Source organism: Leptonychotes weddellii, chromosome 3 (assembly GCF_054177405.1).
Source record: "Leptonychotes weddellii isolate Sample4059 chromosome 3, ASM5417740v2, whole genome shotgun sequence".
Taxonomy (NCBI): domain Eukaryota; kingdom Metazoa; phylum Chordata; class Mammalia; order Carnivora; family Phocidae; genus Leptonychotes; species Leptonychotes weddellii.
In genome coordinates, this window is record NC_138371.1 from 161,661,206 (window position 1) to 161,685,673 (window position 24,468).

The following is a 24,468-nucleotide window of genomic DNA, read 5'->3' on the forward strand; positions in this document are numbered from 1 at the left end:
AGGGAAATCCAAATCAAAACCTCAATGAGATACCGCCCCACATTTTTATTTTGCACCGTGCTCCACAAATCATGTAGCTTGTTTTGAGGACACAGTTTCTTACTAGGTCCTGTAAGCCTGGTCTACAAGGCACCGTTCTTTATACATAGTAGGTTTGTGTTAAGTGTCTGTGAATTGAGCTGACATTGTCACCAATGAGTAACTGAACATGAATTCATTTATTTGAGGCCGGCTCTCAGAAATCACAGCTCTTCCCGAGTTTAAGTCTCTTTGTGGACAGGCCTCTTTGGCCAATCGCAAGAGTCCCGATTACAATACTCATTTAAAGGAAATTCTGTAAATGTAGAACTGGTTGGAGTATTTGCAGAATCTACGTTCATAACTTTAGACAGGAAGATTCATTAAATGTTAGAAATTAATTTGTGGAGCAAGCAAAAACGTGGAAAAACGTTAGCAAAATCACTTGAGAAAAGGTGATTACCAATGTTTTTAATATTGGCATAGTTAGCAACTGACTTTAAATACGTTCTTGATCAACATAAAGAAGCATTTCAAGGGAAAGGAAATAAATTATAATGCTATTAACCATCACACATTATAGAAGTACCTATTACAAGAGAAAATCTTTTCTAAGTTTTACTGTTCTGGATCTAAGCTTATTCGTAGAAATAAAGAATCAAATACTATACTTGATTTCACTTTGGAATATTAATAGGATTAAAATAGCTTTACATTTTCCTTTGACCCACTAAGCTAGGAAGTCAAGGTGCTAAAAATATATACTGTTGCTTCAAAATAGGCAGAAATGGATAACTCTAGAAAAGGATTTTTTTTTTTTAATTTTTGCAAAGTATAACAGAGCAAAAGGACCTTTTGGGAGAAACTTGAACCAATTTCAATGCATAATTTGGCTATATATATAAACATGTCTATATTTGTCATGTAGCTTTCCTTGTCAAAAAATATCTTAAAACTTATACAGTCACAGCAAGTTTCAATAACATAAAATTTCACATCCCCCTTTTAGAACTATGGCCTTAACATTTTGTAGGGAAATAAAGCTTTGGTTAACCTTGGCTCTGGCAGACCTCATTAAAATAACAGCCTGTCAGTTTCAAGTTTAAAATAACAGGGTTGTCAGTTTTATATGCGGTCGAACAATCTACAATTTTATTTTCTGGAAAGCCTGTAGGAAGTGCCGGAAGGGGCGGAAAGATTGGACAACAGTGCCATCTGGTGGCTCTCATGGAAGGCCGTCTCTAACCACCTACGGGTGTGGCTGGACTTTCTGAAGGAAAAGGTGGGGTGATACTGGGCTGCCTTGAACTTAATTTCTTTTCTTCAACTTTTTGACAGCCTTTTGTCTTTAAGATGCATGCACATGCCCGGAGCCAATATACAGTTTATAACTCAAAATTACAGCAAATCAATAAGATACTCTCTGCTCTTTAGTAACCTGTAATTTCTGCATATCAATGGCTTGGTGCCATTAATTTTCAAGAGAATAAATCTTGTGAAAAGAAAGGGATATGGAAAAAAAAAAAACCTTTAAGATTTTTTTATGGGTATCTTGGGAAAAGTTCTTCAGACTGTTCATATATGAGTTGTATACTTTTCTGGATGATTGTTATACTTAAGTAAAAATAAACAAACATAAGCCAAAAAATCTCTGTCACACAGGCAAAGTATTGGCAGATGTCACAAAGCTGAATGCAACATGCTCCCATTTATTTAAATGGAAACACTTCTAGGGATAGGCTGGATCTCAGCCAGACTTCAAATATAACCTAACTCCAATTCAGTTCTTTCCTGGTGCATTTTGGCAGTCAAGGGGAGGCAGTGGACAACGGAAGAATGGCATCAAAGGAAAGACATACAAATGAGTTCTGCTGATTTGAAGTGAAGCCTACCCAAAGAATTCGGAAGGACATGCAGAATGCTCTAATGTTAAGCTAATAGCCTGACTTCAGCTCAAACAATCCAGCCACTCTTATATCACTGGCCCCCACTCCTAATATGCTCAGGAAGAACCTTACACCTGCATTCTCAGTATGGTAGCCCCCAGCCACATATGGCTACTGAGCACTTGAGATGTGCTGTAGACAGAGCTGACATGTGCTGTAGGTGTAAAAACCACACTAGATTTTGAGCCCAATCCATATGGTCCAATATGGTGGCCGCTAGTCTCATGTGGCTACTGAGCACTGCAGACATCTGTAGACTGAATGGAGATGGGCTGTAAGCATACAATACACACTGAATGTTGGAAGAGTAGTACCAAAAAAAGAATGTAAAATATCTCATTAAGATTTTTTTATATGTTTTATATGTTGAAATGATAATATTTTGGATATACTAGGTTAAAGTATTTCTATTGCATGTGGCTGCTTTAGACTCTCATTGCTTTCTGGCCCAGAAAGGCCATTCTGCCATTTCACAGGTGTTCCTCTCCCACTAGAGCTAAAAAGGGTGATCTCTGACATCCTTGCTGCTTGTAGGAGACTAAGAGAATCTATTGAGGTTATGGGATGCTTATATGCTTTATGCTTATAAAGGTGAAAGTCAAGTACAATTATATCATGGAGTCTAATCATAAGAGGAGTAAATGGCACCCCTCATTGATGCTTTAGGGGGTAAATTGGATCTTGAAGGTAACCAGATGGCTCCCAGGAAAAGGTAATTTACCTCACAGGGATAAGAACTTGATTTCCAAGAAAGAGTACACGTTAGTCACCCTATGCCATCTGTCCCCATAGAGATATTTCTATGCATTAAGAACTTCTAGCTCCAAGTGCCCTAGGCAATATATTAACTTACTAAGTTCTACTAAATCTTTAAGAAGATAGTCGAGGAAGTGGTATTTTCTCCATTTAGAAACCAATTTTTAGGGAAATTATATGACTTTGCCAAAGTTACAGTAAAAGCAAACATACCTCCATGTACTGGGCACTTTTCTCCCCTACTGAAGAGGCTTCACATCTATGAGCTTTTGCCACGTAGGGTGCCTCTGTCAAAAAGAGCTCTTCCAGACTCTTCTACCTGCAAAATGCTATTCATCCCTTAGTCCCATTTCAACTGCCACCTCTTCCTTGGAGCTCCCCTTGATTCCACCATCTACTCAGTAATAAGTCGCTGACTACACTGTGCCCTACAATCCATGAAAGTATGAGATTTACTAAGCTTCTTTATATGTAAATTTCCTTCCCCTACTGAGTAGTAAGTTCCTTGAAGGCAGGACCATCTCGTATCTATCACTGTGCGCCTAGTACATTGTAGACACTAAACAGGTAGGTGTGTGTGTGTGTGTGTAATTGAGTTGACTACCCATAAATAGACCCTGAGCAACCATTTCTCCATAAAATAGGGATGTTTACAAGAGAGATGTCCCTCCCTATGGCAATAAATTATTCTCTAAGTAAGAGCATCAAGAATTTAAATTTCACTTACAATTTGTTTGAAGTCTCAGAATTTAAATTTACCCTCTGCCTGCTCTACTTCATTTATCTACCTATTCATTCATTCATTTGCTATCTATTGAGTACAACTATAAACCAGGCATTGTGCCAGATAGGACACTCATCTCCTAGGATGCAGTGAACACAAAGGACAGAGGCCCTGCCCCTAGGTCCCTTGCAATCTGGGCAGGAAAACCCATTACAAGGAATGCGGACATCTGTGGGACAGGAAAAACCAGAGGGATCTCTTGGAGCACACACTGGGGAGTGACTGTGGATGTCAGAGGAGGAGTCTTAGGGGAGGGACATTGGAGTTGAGACTCATGGAAGAAATTATCACTAAATCATACTCTTCTTTTCCCAATGTATAGACCGTATGTTTGAGGTAGAATTCATAGACATCCTTGGGTCCTGTGATTTACATTCTTGGGTGCAATTTTTAGTATCTCATTTTGTTGTTCCTCAAAATCCCTCATGCCAAAATCACTGGCACTTAAACTTGAACCAATTGCCAATTAGATTCATGAAGGAAAAGGCAGACCATTGTGTTACATTACAAATGTAACACAATGGATGCAAAAATATCACTTATTTTATATCACATAGTACAAGTCTACATAGTTAAGTATAAATCAAATCACACATGCCCAAAAGAGATTTATGTGCTTTTGGTTGTCTATTCCATGAGACATTTAGGGCAACCCATCTCTACCCTAAATGGCTTTAGAATTTCGATACATCTGATTTCCACCTACCTTTTTCTGAATATTTTCTGTGATGCATCTAAATTACTTTTCCAATATGTGAACATGTTTGCAAGTACACTCCCTGGTGGATGGAATCACATTTGCAATACCTTCCTTAAGAAGTTCCTGCTCAATTACAGCAATCTCAGGTGAGGAAAAGAAAGCTTCTCATTCCCAAGTAAGTTCCAAATATCTACAGTGGCTTCAGAGGAAGAGACGAAAATACACATCTATCTCTCAGCTTTGGTGTGAAACAATACAGCCTCAAACATTTGGAATTAAATGATGAATTCTAAAATATTCAGGAATGCCTAAACTCAAAACTGTATGCCTCCCCCACCCCCACTTTTTTTAAATTAGCAGATGTACTTTTAATATCCTGGATTTCATTTCCTAAAGATGAGATTTCAATATTTTAAGAGTAATTTCAGGTGGTTATGTGCCTAACTGAATCATTGCATTATGTCAATCACAGGTAGAAGTAGAAATTCTGTATGGATTTTCTGAGTATCGTCAAAGATCCTATAATGGGATTGCACATTTGAAATAATAGTTGGCAAAGAATCAGAATTTTTTCACCAAGACTGGATGTTCACAACATCAAACTTTGTTTCACATTGGCAAACTTGGCCTACTAAATATATAAGCTTTGTCTGGCAGTTTTCCGAATTAGTGATAATTTCCACGTCAGTCCCATACAAAGGGATCAATCCCAGGCCATTGCCATGATCTTAGTGGCTACATTAGGTAGTTGAGGGAAAGTGGAGGAAATCTGTTCTTCAAACCATAAAGAACTTCCAAAAGTTTTCATTCCACAGTGATAGAATAGATGGTCGTGGGAACAGAGATCAGTTATTAAATATCCAAATGGCCCTAATGTGCCTTACATAACTGCTAAAAATACTGAATTCATTCTCTTCTTTTGAGAATGCATCTGAGATCTTCCTATCCTGCCATATAAAGACAGCATTTCTAATAACCTAATTTAGAATCAGCGCTTGTCACAATACATGCTCTAGATCAGGGAAAGCTCCTCGGGGATGTCTGCACCCACATGACCAAAATAATGCCTGAGAAATAACAGAGAACAATGTTAACAACCAAGGAAGATAGAGCTGACCTCAAAAGCCAAGAGCAGAGAGTGAGAGAGCAAAGACTGGATAGACCCAATGTCAGAAGCAAAGCAAAAGGAGAATTTACCAGGTGATGGTCAGAGAAAAACAGAATCCACTCTCAGCAGCTGAAACTAGCTATAGATCACAAAGAACAAAGCAAAGCAAGCAAAATGGTTGGGGGCTCAGTCTCAGTGTCAGTCGCAGGAAGAACAAGAATATGCTTATGCTTTGTGGTCAAGCCTTGTCCATGAAAATCCCCAGAACTGCTCATGAGGGAAAGTGACTTAGTTAAGGTCAGGCAGAGAATCTCAAGTCCTCTTCACAGTAGGCATTGATATCTGTCATTGGAAATGTTTAAATGGAGTCTAGGTGAGTACCTGTCAAGAATGCTCTAGAAGCTTTGGACAATGGAAGCTCTGCTGAGTCTTCAAATTTCATGATTCAAGAATAACATCACTCCTTGAAATTATTTATATTTTCACACTTGAGAAGTAAAGAGTACCACAATTTAGGTACCCACTGTGCAAAATAATACTTTGGTTTCATATGCATTTCTGCAGACCTAATGTCTCCATGTCTTTTTCTTCTCACTATTGAATTCAATGATAGTTCAGTGTCAGACTGTGTCATCTCCAAGGTGTGTAGAATGCTTACTACCCTCACTTGCTTAAAATGTAATACCATAGGGAATGAGACACAATCAGAACATTAGGTATAAACATGAGTATTTGAAACTTGATTGTTTTCTCAATATGGGCTGCAAACATCTGATGTGAACAGCATAGGAAGGTATTTTTGGTTTTCCCATATTAATTCTACTGTGAGGACCAGTGCTTTGCCAGAAAAAGACCTCATCTGTCTTTTCAGGGTCATGCACTTCCATAGCGTCATCATGTAGTCAAGAAACTCAAAGCCTGAAGCCAGGCGGGATGACACAGACTCTAAATTTTTCATCCAATTCCCAATCCCCTGAGAAACTCAACAAAACTAAGCATTGTCTTTTTGAACCTTCAAGGATTCTCTCACTTCCTGCTGATTTTTTCATCCTTCTTAGTTTTTCCTACAAAATACATGTGTGTTTGTCTCCTTGGGGAGGAATATAAAAAGTACCATACCACAGGGAAATATATGTAATTTTTTTTAAATATGGTAATACTTTGAAATATTTTGAAAAACATGGTAATAGATTAGAACTTATCATTGGATTCCCTGGGAACGTCTGAGAAAGCCCAGAATGTAAGGTTGGTTTTAGGTTGTGTAGTGACCCAGGGCACTCAGCACAATGCTCAGTGTGTCATGTGGCCAAAGTATACTTTGGGTTCACTGACAGACTGTGTTCACCAGGACCCTACTGTCATCCCCAAGACTCAGTTAATATTTTCCTGAAAGGAAACATGTTGTGAGTGGCTTCTCAGTGCATCTCAGGACCTGCCCAAACACTACACTATAGACAATCTGAGACACGAAAAATAACCCCAAAGAGTTTCACACACTCAAAAGACAGGCGAAGTTGAAGTTCTCATGATTAGGATGCTAAAAACTACGTCAGCAGAAGGGACTTGAGTCCAGACTTGAACACAAATCAAGCAGGAGCAAGTCTTGTGTCTTCAGCTTCCTCATTGAACTACCTAGCATTAGTAACCCCGACTTCTTCAAGAATATTAGGGGGATTGCGTTTACAGATATTGGGCCACATCAGAAGAGTTAGCATTCCCTCCGAGACTTAAGAACTTTAAATACTCTACTCTAGACCATCGGTACATGTTTTCAAGTGAGTGTGAGAAGTTGTGAACAGGTTCATTCACAGACCTCTGTTTGATCACTGAAGGAATATACACGACTTGAATTCTAATGCAAGTTCACACAGTGAATTGAATGACTTGGTGCTGTAATAAAAGATCATGCTTCTCTAGAGTAAAGCTGGACAAGGTCACAGTCTCTGAAACTGGGTTGTTAAACTCTCGGGTTGCAAGAATAGTATTATCTATTGTGAATTTCCCTTAACTTGACCAAGTAAAGTGGCCTTGTCCATGAGGCGAAAGTGAGGCTGACTTTGTCTCTTTAAACAGATTGTTTTCCCAAGCTAGCAAATGACCTTCAGCCTATAAAATATTCACATTGTCTTTCCCCCCTCAATATGTATTATTTAGTGTATAGCCCTTTAAATATTAACCATCTTTTTTCTAAAGATATGGTATATATTATTTACATCCAGCTACATTAGGTTTTCATACAGATGAGATAGGTACATTGGAATCTTTGTGAAACCATGAACAAATAGGGCATCTGGCCAGGTGCACACAACAGGTGCCCAGTGAAGTGAATTCTGGGGCGGGCATGATTGGCAGAGGACAGCAGGTGGCCTTCTCACAGTTCACGTCTCACACTTCACAGGGAAGATCTGGGAGAAATTAAAGGTCCAGTATAGACGGACTTGGGGCCTCAGGTAGACAGATACACAGCCATGGGCAAAATCTCCTGGAGGAAATCAAATGTGCCCCATCAAAGGATCCACAGAGGAGACAAAGGTAATAATAGCTCAAAACACCCCTAATCAGTATTTCAGAGGTCACTTTGCTTAGAAAACTAAAGGGAAGTTACTGGAAATGGTAGGGCTTTATAAGGATTATAAAAACTGCTTAAGATGGGATTCATTCCATTTTTACTTAAATTCTCATGGTGTTTCCCCAAGCCAACATTGCCTTTGAGATTTCCAAGCCTCTTCCATCAAGCCTGTGTAAATTACGCCTAGGATGACATTTGAGATGACAGGGACTAGAATCCTAATTAGAGGATTGGAGGGGCCATCTGAGATCTCACTCTCGCACTTTTTTTGGAAGTCCGGCAGAATTTGTCCATGTCTTCCTTATTCTCCAAAGGGAAGTCCAAGAAGGCGGTAGCTGGCAGATAATCAATCATTTTTGAAATCTTACCTCCCTTAGCAGATAATCGGCGGTGCTCTTCATGTATTTATTCACTCGACAAATATTCCTTAAGTCCTCAGGACACGCACAGCACTGTTTACGAAGGCTCTGCTGCAGAGCAGATATTCCGTGGGAGTCAGGAAGGCATAGGGGCTCCTTAGCAAAAGGAGGAGCCGAAGACCAGAGCCATGGCTAAAAGCAATGTGTCCTGGATGGATTACATCATCCCATTGTTGGAAGTGAAAACTTGGAGCACCATGTTGCATTTTGTTTTGTTTTGTTTTTAACCCCTCTGGGTAGAAATGACTAATTGCCCAGCTTCCTAATTGTCCCCATGGCAAGATTCAGTGGACACAAAAGAGCAAATATCAGCAAAGATGTCTTTGCTTGGGAGGGACTATGGTTTTCCCCAGGACTTTTCAGGCAAATTGATATCAGTTCTCCCAAAGCCCTTTGCTTTTAATCCCATCACATTTGCTCCATGTCTGTTTACCCCCTCCTACACGGGGACGCTAGGGTAGCGAGTACATACTGGCCATATTTGTATCCCCAGAGTGAAACATAAAACCTGACTGAGAGAAGGCACATATGAAGTGTTTAATGAATGAATGCTAGCAACAAGAGCCTTTTTCTTATTGAACCAATGCAATGGAAATTTTTCTGAATTATAATACACTTTCCTATCTCATTAAACTGATTTCACTGGATGTTTTTGCTTGCTAAGTCACTGATTCAAAATATATTGGGTCAGTCCCTGTGCTACAGATCGGCAAGCACCAAACTGTTTGGATCTCACCTCTCGATTGGCAAAAAGTTAGAATCATAGACCTCAGTGCGTTTGTAACTATGCATGAATTATATATGAGCACTACTGAACTAATGTATTTTCTGTAACTTGTGAAAAGTATGCAAAAAGCAGAAACTTTTGAAGAAAGAGGTAAAACAAAGAATCTTTATTTGTTTTACTTCACAATGTTGCAGATGTACTAAGAGTAAGCCTGCCATTTTATTGTTGTTCAGTTGCGCTTGCACTTTTGGAAATAAAAGAAATCCAAAGTTTCTTTGCAGAAGTCAGTTTAAGTCACTCGTCCATTTAATGAGTTAGTGAAAACTACATAATCTAATTCATAAGTGCATTTAACCAGGATATGTGAACTGCTATAGATTTCAGTACCCCGGGAACAGGCTAATGGAAGAGAGAGGTGCCACTAGAAGCCCCTTTCCACTCTGGAAAAGTCTTTCAGGATAACTGAGAAATGGCCATCACCATATGGACCCATTAAGAGACATATCAATCTGTAGATCGATTAAATATTAGAAAGCTTAATTCCTCTTATATTTTTATATTTAAAAAGTAAAAATAGAAATTCTCATGTTTTCATCCTGAATCACGTTGAATCATCTTGCTCGCACCAGGGATGGATACATACCTCCACCACCAACCCAACAAACACTCTCCGGAGGCGGTGGCTATGGGACATGTCCCTCTTAAGCCTGCTGGCGAAGGGAAACAATTCTGAAGCCTACGCTTGAATTTGGATCTGATGTCTACCATTTATTAGATGTAGGGCAAGTTTCTTCCCCTCTTAAAGACTCCGTTTCCCATTGTAAAAGGGGATAATGATCATACATCAGCACGGAGTTGAGGATTGCATGTGAGTGTCTTAGCCCAGTGAAAGCTCACAGTCAGTCCCCAACTGCTTTGAGTGGTCACTGCCCTGTGCTGAATTCAGCAAGGCTCTTAAACATCATGTGCCCCGAAAACAAAGTCTCATTTCTTTTCCCAACTTTTTGTTATTTTAAACTTTTTCTAACAAAACTGAAATGGTTGAAAAAAATAATGAAATGAACATCCATATGCCTCTCAAGTAGACTCAGTGATGGTTGACTTTTTTGCTATTTTCAAAGAATTAAAAAACAAAGTAACACTTTATTCCTAAATATCTCAACATCAATCTTTTAAAAGCAAAGACAGTCTCCTACATAAACACAACACAGTGATTACACTTAAGAATATTATTGGTAATTCAGTAGTATCATCTACTGTCCATTCTGTATTCAAATTTCTCCATTTATCTCAAAACCCTTTCTTATAATTGGGTACTTACCTCTTCCAAATCCGGGATTCAGTAAAGGTCCACCCATAGCATTAGGTTGTTACATTTTTAGTTTCTTTTCATCTAGGACAGTCTTCCTGCCTTTTTACCATTTTTACCTCTGTTGAAGAGTTGAGGCCAGTTGTCTTATATAATACCCCACACACTGAATGTGCCTGATCATTTATTTATGGTGTTACTTAGTTTGGCCCTGTACCCCCCAGTATTCCCTGTAAGCCAGAACTTGGTAATTTAGAATCTTGATGAAATTCAAGTTCGATATCTGGGACAAGATTATTTCTTAAATGAAATTGTCAGACACCCAGGACTTGGATCATCCTTTCTGCTCTTTGATGTTGTTAATCCCTTTGGTTTTGCAATCATCCCATCTTGTCAGCTTCCTCCTTCTTTTGTCTGATTTTGTGATTCTGAAAGGGTGGGCATGAAAATGGTACCACTGTTTTCCTATAGTCAAGTATGCATGGACCTTCTGACAAGCCTTCAACAGAGTCGATGCTTTTACCGGACCCAGGAGTTGAAATTGTCCGAAATCAGAATAAACTCCAGATAAGTTCTAGAAGAGGGCCATATTTTCCCTGTGGCCCCCAACAGTGTGTATTTGGATCAGAGGCCTGCAGCATAACGGAAGTTAACTTCCAAAATCTCTCAGTGGTGTAGATGCAAAACATTTAATACTCGGTGATTACTGGTATTACTGACATTACAGCATTACGAACTTAACACTGGACAAACGGCAACTGTAACTTGCAAGTACTTGAGAAAGTTAATTTGTCCTAGAATAGCGCCTGTGGGAAGCAGAAAGACATTGCTGCAAACTATTTATTTGATCCCAGGCCTCTGTCCCCATCAGGTCTGCGTTAGTAAGGAATTAGGATTCACTGTACTTCAGTGACACATTCTGACCACCAGTTCTTGCTAGCATAAAGCTTAGCTCACTGTCGTGTGCACTAAGGTTTCCAGGAAGAAAATTTTAAAAACAACTCAGGTCTTGAGTTACCACGAAGTGGTCACACACATTGTTCAGAGATAAAAATAAGAGAAAATGTGAAAATATTTAAACGGCGGAAGGATTAAAAACCTTGCATGATACTGAAAAACAAACTGCAATCAAGTGGATATTCTTTGGAATCAAAGGCGTGCGCCTCCCTGGTGGCTAATAGGGTCCCTTTATTGCAGCTTGTCTGCATGGCCCCCTCGGCTGGAAGTGAATTGGCCGATGTTTCCATGCAGAATGTTAAAATGGCATGTGCACCCCTTGCTGTTCCTTTGCTGTTATGTCCTCCAATCACACCGTGAAAACGCCTGGCTACTGAAATACCAGAGTGAACACAACCTGATTATAAGATGTCCTGTGGTGACTCAGAGGGGACCCACACACTCCTCACTTAGCCAGATACAACCCACCACTCCTCCTGCCCTTCTGACATGAGTGCGTGTTGTGGGACCACCCTATTTTGTGTTAGCAAGATTGTCCGTGGCCTTGTAATAGATAGGGACAATTAAATCTATTTTCCCAATCGACATGTATTGGGCTCCTACCATGTGCTAAGGTATGTGTGACCAACCTGTCCTTGTTTGCCGGGACTGCCCAGTTTTAGTACTGAAAATATGGCATGTTCTAGAACCCCCATGTCCCAGGCAAACTGGGGTGGTTGGTCACCTGGCCCATCTAAGCACTAAGGATGAGAAGTTAGAACCCTCTCCCTGCATCAAGAAGCAGATGGTCTTAGAATCAGAAAAGTAAGCCAATTACAAAAACTTAGAGTAATCAGTACTTAAAATAATGAACAGGGCACCATGGACACAGAAAGTTGAATCTAACTAACTGGGAAGCCAGAGAATGTTCCTTGAAAGAGACAATGCTTGAGTGTGATTTAAAGAATGAGCAGCACAACATACACAGTTAAATTTTGCAAGCCTCAAAAGAGGAGATACTGTGGGACGTCATGCTATTTTATTTTCTTTGTGTCCCAAAATACATATCTTTGGTTTAGATTCCCACAGTGTAAAGGTAGGATCTTAGCATTAAATAAGCAGAAAAGAGAATGGTAATTCTTGGTGTACTTTATTATGGGACAGAATACACCTTACAGTATTTCAGGACTGAAGCTAGTGACAGTTTTCTGGATTAGTTATGCATATGCAATGCCTATTTCTTTTCCTGGAGTTTGTGTTTGAGAACCATGAGAATGAGTAGCTTAGGGGTGATAGCCCAGGTTTCAAAGGTGAGGGACACCAATGTGGCACCTTGAAGAACAAATCAAGTGAGGGATTTTATTTTTGACATGTTTTATTTTGAAAAAAATTCAAATGTACTGAAAAATTGCATTTTTAAAAAATTGTATACTTCCATCTAGATTCATTCAGCATTAAAAATTTGCCACATTTGCAGGGCACCTGAGTGGCTCAGTCAGTTGAGCGTCCAACTCTTGGTTTCAGCTCAGGTCATGATCTCATGGGTCGTGGGATTGAGCCCTACATCGGGCTTTGCACTCAGTAGGGAGTCTGCTTGAGATTCTCTCCCCCTGCCCCTCCCCCTTCTCATGTGTGCATGTGCTCTTTCTCTCTCTCTCAAACAAATCAATAAATCTTTAAAAAAAATTGTCACATTTGCTATCTTGCTCTATCTCTATACATCTATGTGATGATGATGATGATGATTCCTGAATCATTCTAGAGTAAGCTGTGGAAACCATAACCCTTTAACTCTAAATAGTCCAACATGTATCTCCTAAGAACATGACATTCTCCCATATGACCACAATATGAGTTCATATTCAGAAAATTCAACACCAACACAGTATTATTTAATATAGAGTCAATATTCAAATTTTGCCAACTATCTCCATAATATCCTTTCTGGCAATTATTTTTCCAACCTAGTGCCCAATCCAGAATCATATGCTGCATTTGAATGTCATGTGTCTTATTCCTCTTAATCTGGAAGAAGTATTCAGCCTTCCCTTGTCTTTTATGACTGACATGTTTGAAGTGTACAAGCCAATTGTCTCATAGAATGTCCATCACCTGGGACATTGCATTTGTTTGATGTGTCCTCATGATTGGATCCACGTTATGAATTTTAGCCACATAAGTGATGTGTCCTTCTTGTCACCTCACATCTGGAGGCACCCCAAATCACTTTGTCCCACTACTTCGATCACCTGGTTAAGGTGGGGGCTGGCCCAGTTTCTGCACTGTAGAGTGACCAGTTTTCCTTTTGTAATAATGAGGAATCTGTGGTAAATACTTTGAGATTGTGCAAACATCCTATGCCCCATCAAACTTTCACCCAACGTTTTTTGCATTTATACTGGTTTGTGAGGGCTGCTGTGACAAAGTACCACCAAGTGGGTGGCTTATGACAGATTTACTGTCTCACAATTGGGAGGCTAGAAGTCTAAGATCACGGTGTCAGTGGGGTTGGTTCCTTCTGGGATTATGAGGGCGAATCTGTTCCTTGACTCTCTCCTAGCTTCTGGTGGATTGCTGGCGATCTTTGATGTTCCTTGGATTGTAAATATATCCCCCTGATCCATGCCTTCATCTTCACATGGTGTTCTCCACGTGTATTTCTGTCTCTGTGCCTAAATATCCCCTCTTTATAAGGACAAAGTCATATTGGAATAGAGTCCACCCTAATGACTCCATTTTAACCTGATCTTTTGCAACAACCCCATTTCCAAATAAAGTCACATTCACAGGTACTGTGGTTAGGACTCCAACATCTTTTGGGAGGGATGCAATTCAACCCACAGCAGCATCTGTAGCTAATATTTGTTGAAATCAATTATTACTATGATGGCTGCAGAATGGTGATTTTTCTGTCATTCTTTCAACATTTATTAGTTGGCTTTTGGGGATTGTGTTCTTTTATAATTGATAAACAGAATGTGCATCCATCTGTAGCTGGATAGAAATGGCTACATGTCTTTCAAGCAAAAAATATAAAACAAAAACATACACACACATCTGTGCCCAAAGTAGTAGAAAAGGACTAACTCTCATTGCAAAGCTCCTTACCCAGTCAGATTGGCCAGAAGGAGAGCCAGGAGTTAGGGTAGCCCATGGACCAAAGTCAGCATCAGTGGGGGAAATCAGAGAGTGCAGGTCTCACGCCATCCTAAACATTTGTTTTGTGTAAGCTACTTCTTGGAATGTCATTACTCAAGAATTCTCTTCACGCTCTAAAACAAAAGTAACATCACACTATTTAAGGGTATGTGCCAGATTCTCAAATTCAGTATTCTGATCATCTTCAGGCCTTATGGATGAGCAGACATCTCACAGTACTGAAGCCTCTTGTCATCATCAGAATCACAGAGAAGCAAGGGCCAAAGACTATATAAATCTGGAGCTGCTGGGAAACATGATTGGAACAGAGGTTCCATATTCCTTTGTATTTACTCTTAAACCTGACAAAAGATCTTTGGAATTGTTTTCCTAAACTCTATACTCCATCCACAGTAAACACTGAATACTTTATTTCCAAAGGCTATCGATCTCAAATACAAAATGCCAGTAAGTCTCAGTGGTTGTCCCTTCTATAATACCTTGTGGGTATGCTAAAGCTGCTGTATCAACATACCACTTAAAGAACAGAAATTTATTGTCTCATGGCTCTGGAGGCTAGAAGTCCTAAACCAAGATGTCAGCAGGATTGGTTTTTTCTGAGGCTGTGAGGGGACAATCTTTTCTAGGTCTTTCTCTACATTGTCTTACCTTTATGCATATCTCTGTGTCCCAAGTTTCCCTTTGGACTAGGGCCATTCTAATAATCTCATTTTAACTTTTCTTACCTCTGTAAAAAACAAACAAACAAAACAAACAAACAAACGAAAAAAAACTATGTCCGAATTAGGTCACATTCTGAGGGACTGAGTGTTAGGACTTCAGCATATGAATGTGGGGCATTATAATTCAACCTACAACAGATGCATTTCAACTATCCATAGGTTCCCAATGTTCACATAGGGAATAGAATAGAAAATCAGAGTTGTGACTGCATGAACCTAGATGTTAACTATAGAACCAAAATGGTACTGAATCCCTGTCTCTACTCTTTCTGCAGGTGCAAAGTCAGTGCTGAGCCTGAAAACACTAAAGATGGGGTTACTAAGCTTTTCCCCGCCAACCATCCATAGGGCTGAGGATTTTACACTTACCTGTATTCGGAATGACTTTTCTCTTTCTGCTGTAGAGATTTTTAAGTGGGTTTGGCTTGCTACTCACCATCCAAGTGTGCACTGTATAGACTTGTCCATCGGTTAAGAGCAGAGGTTACCAGCAGTCAAATTAGTGACAATATTTATTTCTTACAGAAAACAAATAGACCATTGGGGAAAGATTTTTTCTCTCGGTGCATTGTTTTTGTGCATTTATCTGACATCCAAGCAAATGAATTCTAAAGAATATATTTAGGGAAATCTGCAATAGGGAACACCTATTTTTCCCAGCCAGAGAGGGACCCGAAGCCATTGAGTTGCTTTGTAAGTTTTTAATTCAAAGCATGGGAGGACAGAAAAGATGGAAAACAAAAGCCAATTACCTGCGAACTCTCTGCCAGGAGCTAGAGGAAGATTGAGGGAGGAGGTAGGGAGGCTTTGCCTGGGCAATAAATCCTGCAGCATGGAGTCTCTCTCTTAAAACTGATAGAGTTTGTGCTCGTCCTATCACAGATTCTCTAACCTTCACCTGTGTCATGTCCTTGTGTAGAAATGGGCAACAGCTGGGGAGACTATTCACTCTCTTTCCTTGCTTTCTTGATCAGGTCACAGACATAAAAGAGAAACTGAAGCTCTCTAAAAAGGTCTGGTCGGCATTGCCCTACACCATCTGCAAGGATGAGAGCATGACAGCAGGTGCAGCCAACGAAGAGGAGTGCTGGAATGGGCACAGCAAAGCCAGGTGAGGGGAACTCACCGTTCTTCTGGTCAGGGCATTGCACAGCCAGCCCTGGAAGTCTCTGCTGGCCCAACTCTACGGGCCTGTTTATGCAAAAAGCAACAGAGGGTGGAGGGACACGTTGTCACTTAGCGACAGCAGTTCAGAGTGACAGGTTTGATGGGCACCTGGGAGCACTTACTCTCAAGGCACCATTAAGCGTGGAATCCTTGTTCTGAATGCCTCGCCTCTGGATGAGGACGGAGGAACGGTGACAGATGCCAGGTTACGGATATCCTGAGATCACAAATCGCCTTTTATGTTCGCTTAATGACTTAAAGACAGCAGAGCTATTTTTATCCAGAGTGAAATGTGCAGGGCGCACTGTTCTTTCCATCAAAAGTTAAACAGGAAGTGAAAGTTCAGCTGCAATATTTTTCACCCTTGGAGAAAAACAGTGTTTGATGGGCTCATTGGAAGGGTAAGGGAAAAAGAAAATGACCAAGGGACAACCGGGAAAGTGTTCTCATAGGTTCCCTGCCTTGAAAAGTCCCCCTGGGATCTCCGGATGAGAGATGGCTCTGTCCTGCTGCTCAGCTGCCCAGGGTTGCTGCCACTTGATGTGGAATTTCTGAATTTCTTAATTCAGCCCAGAAATGGGGTTGGCCTGAGTTTTCCTAGGGTGGAGGAGTTGGACAGGAGAACTGGCTGGGAGCTGGCAAGCAGGGCAGGACACCAGGAGAGGAGGCTGCCCAAGCACACCTCAGTGGGGATGCAGGTGGGCAGAGCAGCTGGTAAATTGGACTCAAGGAGTCTTTGGGGATTGACCAGCAGGTGCAGAAGTTAAGGGCGCGGGGGTGGGGGTTCTGTTCTGGGCCTTAGGGGGCGTTTTCAAGCAGATGAAGCCGCTGTGATCAAAAAGACACAGGAAGATCCATGGATATTAAGTTCAGAAGAAACTGCAGAAGCTAAGCAGGGGTGCAAGTGAGGTGTTCATTAGGTGTTATTTCTCACACTGCTGAGTTGAATGTTTTAGCATCTATTGGTAATGATATTATTAGCCATACTGGCTCCCCAGTATGCTTAGCAAGGCAAAAACAAGACAGCTATAGAAAGAGCTGTAGTCATTTCAGGTTGCTCCAGAGTATCAATGTCCAAATCTTAGATCATGAGGGAAGACAGATATTTGTCATATCAACAACACGCCCCTCAAAAATGCTTAGTCATTTATCAGGGTCCAGCCTTGTAGAAAGGAGACCTTTGGCCAGCAAATTCAGCTGTGAAATTTAACAGCTTCTAATGTGTCTTTTCCTAATGATTGTACAGAAAGACACTGTAAAGGATGACCAGATGGCCTAATGAATAAAGTGGTTGATTTTCTGAGCTGCTCTGTTACCCATCTGTGTTTACCTTTCAGCCTTGGCTGAAATGAAGGCTGTGATTTGAACTACATTCCCATGGTTACACAGGTTGCTGGCTATTAGTGCATACACAAAAGGAAAGATAAAGAAATGTTGCAGGAAGGGATTGGGGAGGGGACTACATACACTCCATCAAGAAAAAGAATGAGAAGTTGGTGGCCATTAAAGCTAGAGCTAGGGGAGACCGGGTTTAGCCAAATTCCACATTGTGCAGATCAGGAACCTGGGTGTGTGAACGATTAGTCCAAGGTTGCCCAACTAGCAAGGGTGAAAGCTGGAAATCTCCCAAGTCCTAGCCCAGTATTCTTTTATGTCAACATCCTCCTGCCTCTAAAACAAATGGCTGCTAAATATTTTTCTCCCCCGGTTAGGAGAACAAATGAAACAAATCCTTAGCTCTATAAAAGATTTAATGGACCTACATTCATTCATTCAGTCCCTCCATCCATCAGCAATGTTATTAAGCACTCCCTCTGCCCAGGCACTCTGCAAGACTCCGTGATTTAAGTACTCTATGATAGTGGTGATGTCTTTCAACCAATGAAAAGCACAGTGGCAGGAGAGGGGACTGCAAGGGCCATATTGTTGCACTGTAGGCTTGGGAAAGGACAGTGTAGGTGAAGAACCACCCAGATCAGTACTTAGGGACCAGATTTGATTTTTATCCAAGGTCAATGGGAGCCCATTAGGGGAATTTATGCAGGTGGTGAAATTATCAAATTTAATGCAGTAAAATCATTTGCAAGGATATTCCAGAATCTAATCCAGTCTATTTTTTTTAATGAGGCTGTCAAATATTTACGACTCAAATTATATTAAAATTTCATAGTTTCTTTTTAAAATTCTTCCACTGCCATGAAATCTTAATAACTTTATATTTAATAGCATAGTAAGTAGATAACCAGTAAAGGCTTGTTGAATTAATTTAATTGAAGCTTTCCTCTCATTCTCACCCAAATATTAATTGATCCAGGAACACGTGAGAAAATTTTTTTCAATTCCACTATTTTGTAAGTTTAAAATCCACTTGTAATGCAGGTAATAACCTATTTTTCCTTACATTTTAAGTATGAATTTTCAGATAATAGGCCTTCTAAAAATTTGGGATGCATGTAAAAAAGAAAGAAAGGTTATTCTTATCAAAGAACCAGAACCTTGATTTAAAAAAAAAAATTCTATCAACAGGGTTAATGCATTGTGGAACAGAGGTGCCTATTAGCACTGATAGAGCTTGTCATGGTCTGGAGTTCCTAACTCAAGCCTGCTTGACGAGACCACTGACAGCTTAGACATTTCTTCCTCCCTTTATGTTTTTTTTTTTTAAAGATTTTATTTATTTATTTGAGAGAGAGAGAATGAGAGACAGAGAGCACGAGAGGGAAGAGGGCAGAGGGGGAAGCAGACCCCCCGCTGAGCAGGGAGTCCGATGTGGGACTCGATCCCAGGACTCCAGGATCATGACCTGAGCCGAAGGCAGTCGCTTAACCAACTGAGCCACCCAGGCGCCCCTCCCTTTATGTTTTATCCATCCAACTCCTGCAGCCACATTCTTCCATGCACACCCACTCGCAATGCCCTTTCCTCCCACCTAAGCATTTGATCTGGCTTGTCTTCCAACACCCATATTTGTCCCTGCTATTTTCTGAACGCTACCCCACAGCTCGTTACCATGCTTCCTGGATTCAGGAGCATACCTCTTTCACGTGTTAACATATCTGAAATCCAAATGACTCCTACCAGGGATATGTCCATTTCTTCCAATGTATCGTCTTTTCCCAAAGAGCTGTGACTAAATGAATGGCTCCAGTTGACACTGATGATGACTTTAAACAGAAAGAGCAGGATACCCGTAGAGGTGGCTGCTATGGTGGCCGCTGGGTGAACATGCTGTGTGGAGAGGGTCAAGGGTCTGGGAGCAGAGGCTCCTCTAGAATAAGGACCCGCCCTCAACTTCCTGCTCCCACCGTCAGCCCTTGCTGGCAGATCTCACCTGCTTCAGGAGCTAAGCAGGTCTGGAAACAGGAGGGGAGGCAGAAGGAAGAGGCTATGCCCTTCGAGGGGGGAAATTGTGTGTATGCTGATGACCTGTGAGCACTGAGGTCTCCAGTCCATCAAAAAGACTGGTTGTGAGAAGAAGCTCTTCCCTGCTTCCCTTTCCCTTGCCGATCTCCCAGGACAATTTAAAGACCAATGCGATCATGTCTATGAAAATAGGCTGTGAATTCTAAAACAGCGCTTCCCAAATGTTAATGTGCAGGCTACAGTCTTGGGGAGCTTGTGAAAAGTGCAGATTCCAGCTCAGTAAGTCTGGGGTGGGGCCTAAGATTCTGCTTTTCTAACAAACTTCCAGAACATGGAGTTGTTGCAGATTCTGGGGCCACACGTGGAGCAGTAAGGCTCAAAGACCGAACACCAGACACCCAATGGAACACACTTATACTTAAAAAAGATTCATTGCTTATCTGAAATTCAGATGTAACTGGCAATCCTGCCGTTTTATCTGGCAGCCCTACTCTAAGCTCCTATTAACATGTAAGATACTCCCTTTTTCAGTTCACGCACACACCTCGGGGAGCATGTTATGATTTGTGGTTTTCCCTTGGCCTCCACGCATACCCTGATGCTTCCTTTAATGGGCTTTCCTTAGATTAAAAACAACAGCAACTGAGCTGAGGAGGTCACGTGGCGCAGGTGTAACGTCAGCCACTGAAGATAGCCGGAACACAGGCTAGGTTGAAGCCGTCTCGACAATGAATTGCTTAAGCTTCACATGTGCCTCAAGAGAGAATTTGAAGTTGGAAATTCTGCACAGCCTTTATAATGCAGGGTATTGTCCACACAAACCTCTGGTCTCAAATGGGATGCCCGGTGGGCTAAGGATGGGTACTTTAATTCCCTGGCCAGTGCTTGACTTAGTTAATGCCTTAGTTCATGCTGCATGCACACACACACCAGAGTCTGGATGGCTTAAACAGAAACTGATTTCTCATAGTTTGGACGCTCTAAGTCCAAGATCAGGGGGCCAACAGGGTTGGGTTGCAGTGAGAACCCTTTTCCTGGCTTGTGGACAGCTGCTGTCTCTGCCATGTGAGGACAGAGAGAGAAAGAGGGTTCTAATCCCTTACTCTTCTAAGGGCACTAGTCTCATCATGTGGGGGCTCCACCTTCACCCTCACCTACAACTAATCACCTCCCAAAGGCCCCACCTCCTAATACCATCACATTGGGAGTTAAGGCTTCAACATACGGAGCTGGAGGGCGGGAAGGGGACATAAATTCTGTCTACAGCAGTTAGTACTCAGATTCACATCCTCCGCTATCAGAACAGCTAATAAAGAATTTTCCTCAGAATTCTTAGCAGTGTCTGCTACTCAAGAAAAGCAGCCTAGGATGCATCCTCAGTGACCGGCAGGAAAGTAAGTTTGCAAATATAACTTCTTGCATGTCTCACTGACGTAAACAAATTCCTAGAGAGAAATGAAAGAAGACACAGCAACACTGACTCAACTCAGACAAATAGCAATCGAAAGGAAGCTAGTAAGTAAGGGGAGGAGGGAATCGATAATAATCTAGAAGGCCAAAGGGGGAAAAAAGTAAAAGCAGCACAGTGTGGGTTACAAGTCTAGGCCTCCTAACGCTCCCAGGGTGAACCCAGAGATCCTAGAAGGACATGTGCAACCATCTGTCACCCCTTAGAAGGGCACCATGGGCAGCTGGGGGGTCAGGACGAGCTGTGGGTAAGGAGCTGGAGAAGAATGACAGGATGCAGGCAGGAAAGCATGGGCTCCAAAGGAGATACAACTTGTATATGGTTAGTGTTTGCAGGCTAGAGCTCGGTCAGGTGGCAGCCACGGAAAAATAAAACCCTCATGGTGTTCCTACAAGGCTCTTATCTTTGGGCTCCCATCAAGGCAGATTTTACTTTCTGAGGCCGTAACTCTGTCAAATTACATCATCTGTATCTTCCTTAAGGATTGTTTTCTCTTCCTGGGGATTCTTTGTCTAAGGCCACAGGAGGGAAAGAGGAAAGATTAGCACGGGACATGATTGGACAGGCCGGAAGAGCGCAATGAAAGCGCCCTGTGAGAGGCCACGCTCGACAGCATGTGGATTTTGTGACAGGACACACGTGGTTCCAGATGTGCCAGGGTTTCTTCAGTGATTTCCAAATTCCTCCCCCTCCCCATAAAACTGTCAAGCAACTTCCCACATCCACCCCTCCATAAGCCAGTGTCCAGCCTTCACCGTGTCCTTTCTTCAAAATGCCTTCTGGGAGGAGGCCAACAAGACGCTGGCTGAGGACGAGGATTATTCGAGTCAGTTGGAAACAGAGCGTTCGCAAGGAGCCTCTGCTGGTTTTCAAAGCCCCTGATCCTCACAGAAATAACTGTGTCCCCAAGGAAATCTTTCCTCAGGCCGGGAGATAAATACAGTAAATTGTAAGAAATAGGAAAAGTAGAAAAATCTAGAAAGTAGATCAGTCCCTCTCACCAGCCACTGAGTGGATTGACTAAGCAAAGAAATAGCAAGTCATGACTGGGTATGTTTGAGCAGATGGAAGAGGGTTGAAATGATGCACGGCAATGAGAAATCTGTCAAAGACAGTGACTTGGCAGAGCCAGCAGGACAATATTGTTTTAGTCTGATTGCAGAATGTGTCCCAAAGCACTCTGGCTGCATTTTAAAGAACTGTAAAGTATCTGATGTATACCCAGCCAGGCAACCGCGTTTGGGAAGGGGGGAAATCTGTCTGGGAAGGAACTGGAAGCTGTCAAACCCAGCATTCTTGAGCGTATCCTTCCATGCTGTGCACACGTGGGAGGAAGGAGCCCTCGAAAGCTGCGGTCCTGCGCCCGAGGGGTGCTGCATGCACTCCAGCAAGTGGGGAAGATGCAGCTCCCAATAGGAGGCAAGAAGTGCATTGCTGTCAATCACTCAGCAGCCCTGGGGACCAGCTCGTGGGTCTTTTGTCCCGCTCAGGCTGTAGGTCGCTGCCTCCAGCCCTACGAAGAAAGGATGGAGAAGGGGGATCCTGCCAAGGAGCGGAGAGGCCAAGTCAAAGAGTTCAGCTTCTGCTCGATGCGGCAACCAATGAGCTGTGTGTCCTCCAGGGGTCCCCAAACCATTTCATGCCACGTGCTCTCCAGCTGGAGGAAAGGCACAACAAATCATTCCTCTCTACCGGAGTCCAGCTTTACAAGTCCAAATTCTGCAGCCGTCAGCCCCTCCTGAGAAACAAGTCTGGCATCCAAGGGGCCATGTTAACAACTTCATTTTCATAAGAACGCATTAGAATTGCAGAGTGTGTTAGATTTTTCAAGCATTTTCATATAACTTAGCTCAGTAGGGCAGCTTATGAAACGAGGTAAGGATTATTCATGTAAATATATAAATATATATAATCATATGAAGTAGCTAACTGGCTTGCCCACAATCACCCTGCTGGGTCTCAGGGAATCTCAGATGTCCTGTGTCAGTCTCTCACCTTTGACCGTATTATAGGGTCACATACCATCGAAGTACCTAATGTCACAGGTAATTCCAGCTTAGCAGTCTTCAAGAATGTATAAACCCACTTAAAACATAAAGTCACTCTATGCTTTGAGTAATTCCACTTTCTGGCCCAAAAAAAAAAAAAAAAAGGAAGGTCGGGGGAGGGAAAAAGTAACTTATATCAAGAACTTAGAGAAGTTACACTTAAAACTGAATTTTTTTTTAAATTGTGGTAAAATATACATAACATCAAATGTAACATTGTTACCATCTTTAAAGGTACAGTTCAGTGGCCAGGAGGTACACTGGCATTATTGTTCACCATCACCACCATCCATCCACAGGCCTTTATCATCTTCCTAAACTGAAACTCTGAATCCATTAAAGACTCGTTTCGCACTTCTCCCTCTCCCCAGCTCCCAGCAACCACCATTCTCTTTCCCGTCTCTATGAATTTGACTCCTCTAGTTACCTCATGTAAGTGGAATTGCACAATATTTGTCTTTTTGTGTCTGGATGATTTCACCTAGCCTGTCTTTAAAGTTCATCCGTGTGGTAGCACGTGTCAGAATTTTCTTCCTTTTCAAGGCTGGATGTATTATCTGTACATACCACATTTAGTAACCCGTGCTTTCATCAATGGACACATGGGTCGCATCCACCTTTTGGCTATTGTAAATAATGCCACTGTGAACAGAAGTGCACAAATATCTGTTCCAGTACTTGCCTTCAATTCTTTTGGATTGAAAATTCCAGGAGCGGAATTGCTAGATCATATGGTAAGTCTAATTTTAATGTTTTGAAGAACTGCCATACTGTTTTCCATAGCATTGCACCATTTTACATTCCCTATAGCAAGCACAAGAGTTCCAGTTTCTCCATGTTCCCAAGCCTGTTGATGATAGCACGTTCGGTTAGGGATGCCTGCCGTGCCAGCCTGGTCACCATCACTCATAGCAAGCTCCACAGACATTTCCCCAACCAGGGCCCTTACTTAGGGCTGGGTTGGCTCTTGCTCTTCAGCAAGAAACCATCAGGGAACCTTGAGGAAGAAGATTTATTACTCAGGGGACCTGGAGAGCACATGGCATGGTCAGTGACCACATAGCAAGGTCAGGGGTCACAGGGATAACCTGGGGCTTTGCCTTTATTCAGGTCGAGTGTAGGGTGCCTGAAATTTCTCAGGTTCACTGCCAATTGGCTGATTTCCTAATATAAAACCGAAGAGTAGGAATTAGGGCATGGGAAGGGAGATGAGGGGCACTCAAGCGGTCAGTTCTCTAGGTTTTCCAGGGCTTTCTGAAAGGCACACTT

The 24,468-nt window shown here is 41.8% G+C and overlaps 1 protein-coding gene across 1 annotated transcript in view; it reads left to right on the forward strand.

Moving 5' to 3' along the window:
• GPC6 (glypican 6) overlaps nt 1–24,468 on the forward strand; it is a 1,026,790-nt gene that overhangs the window by 988,407 nt on the left and 13,915 nt on the right. Inside the window, exon 7 of the mRNA XM_081815107.1 lies at nt 16,128–16,264. Within this exon, the coding sequence (XP_081671233.1) occupies nt 16,128–16,264 (137 nt within the window). The remainder of the gene's footprint in view (nt 1–16,127; nt 16,265–24,468) is intronic.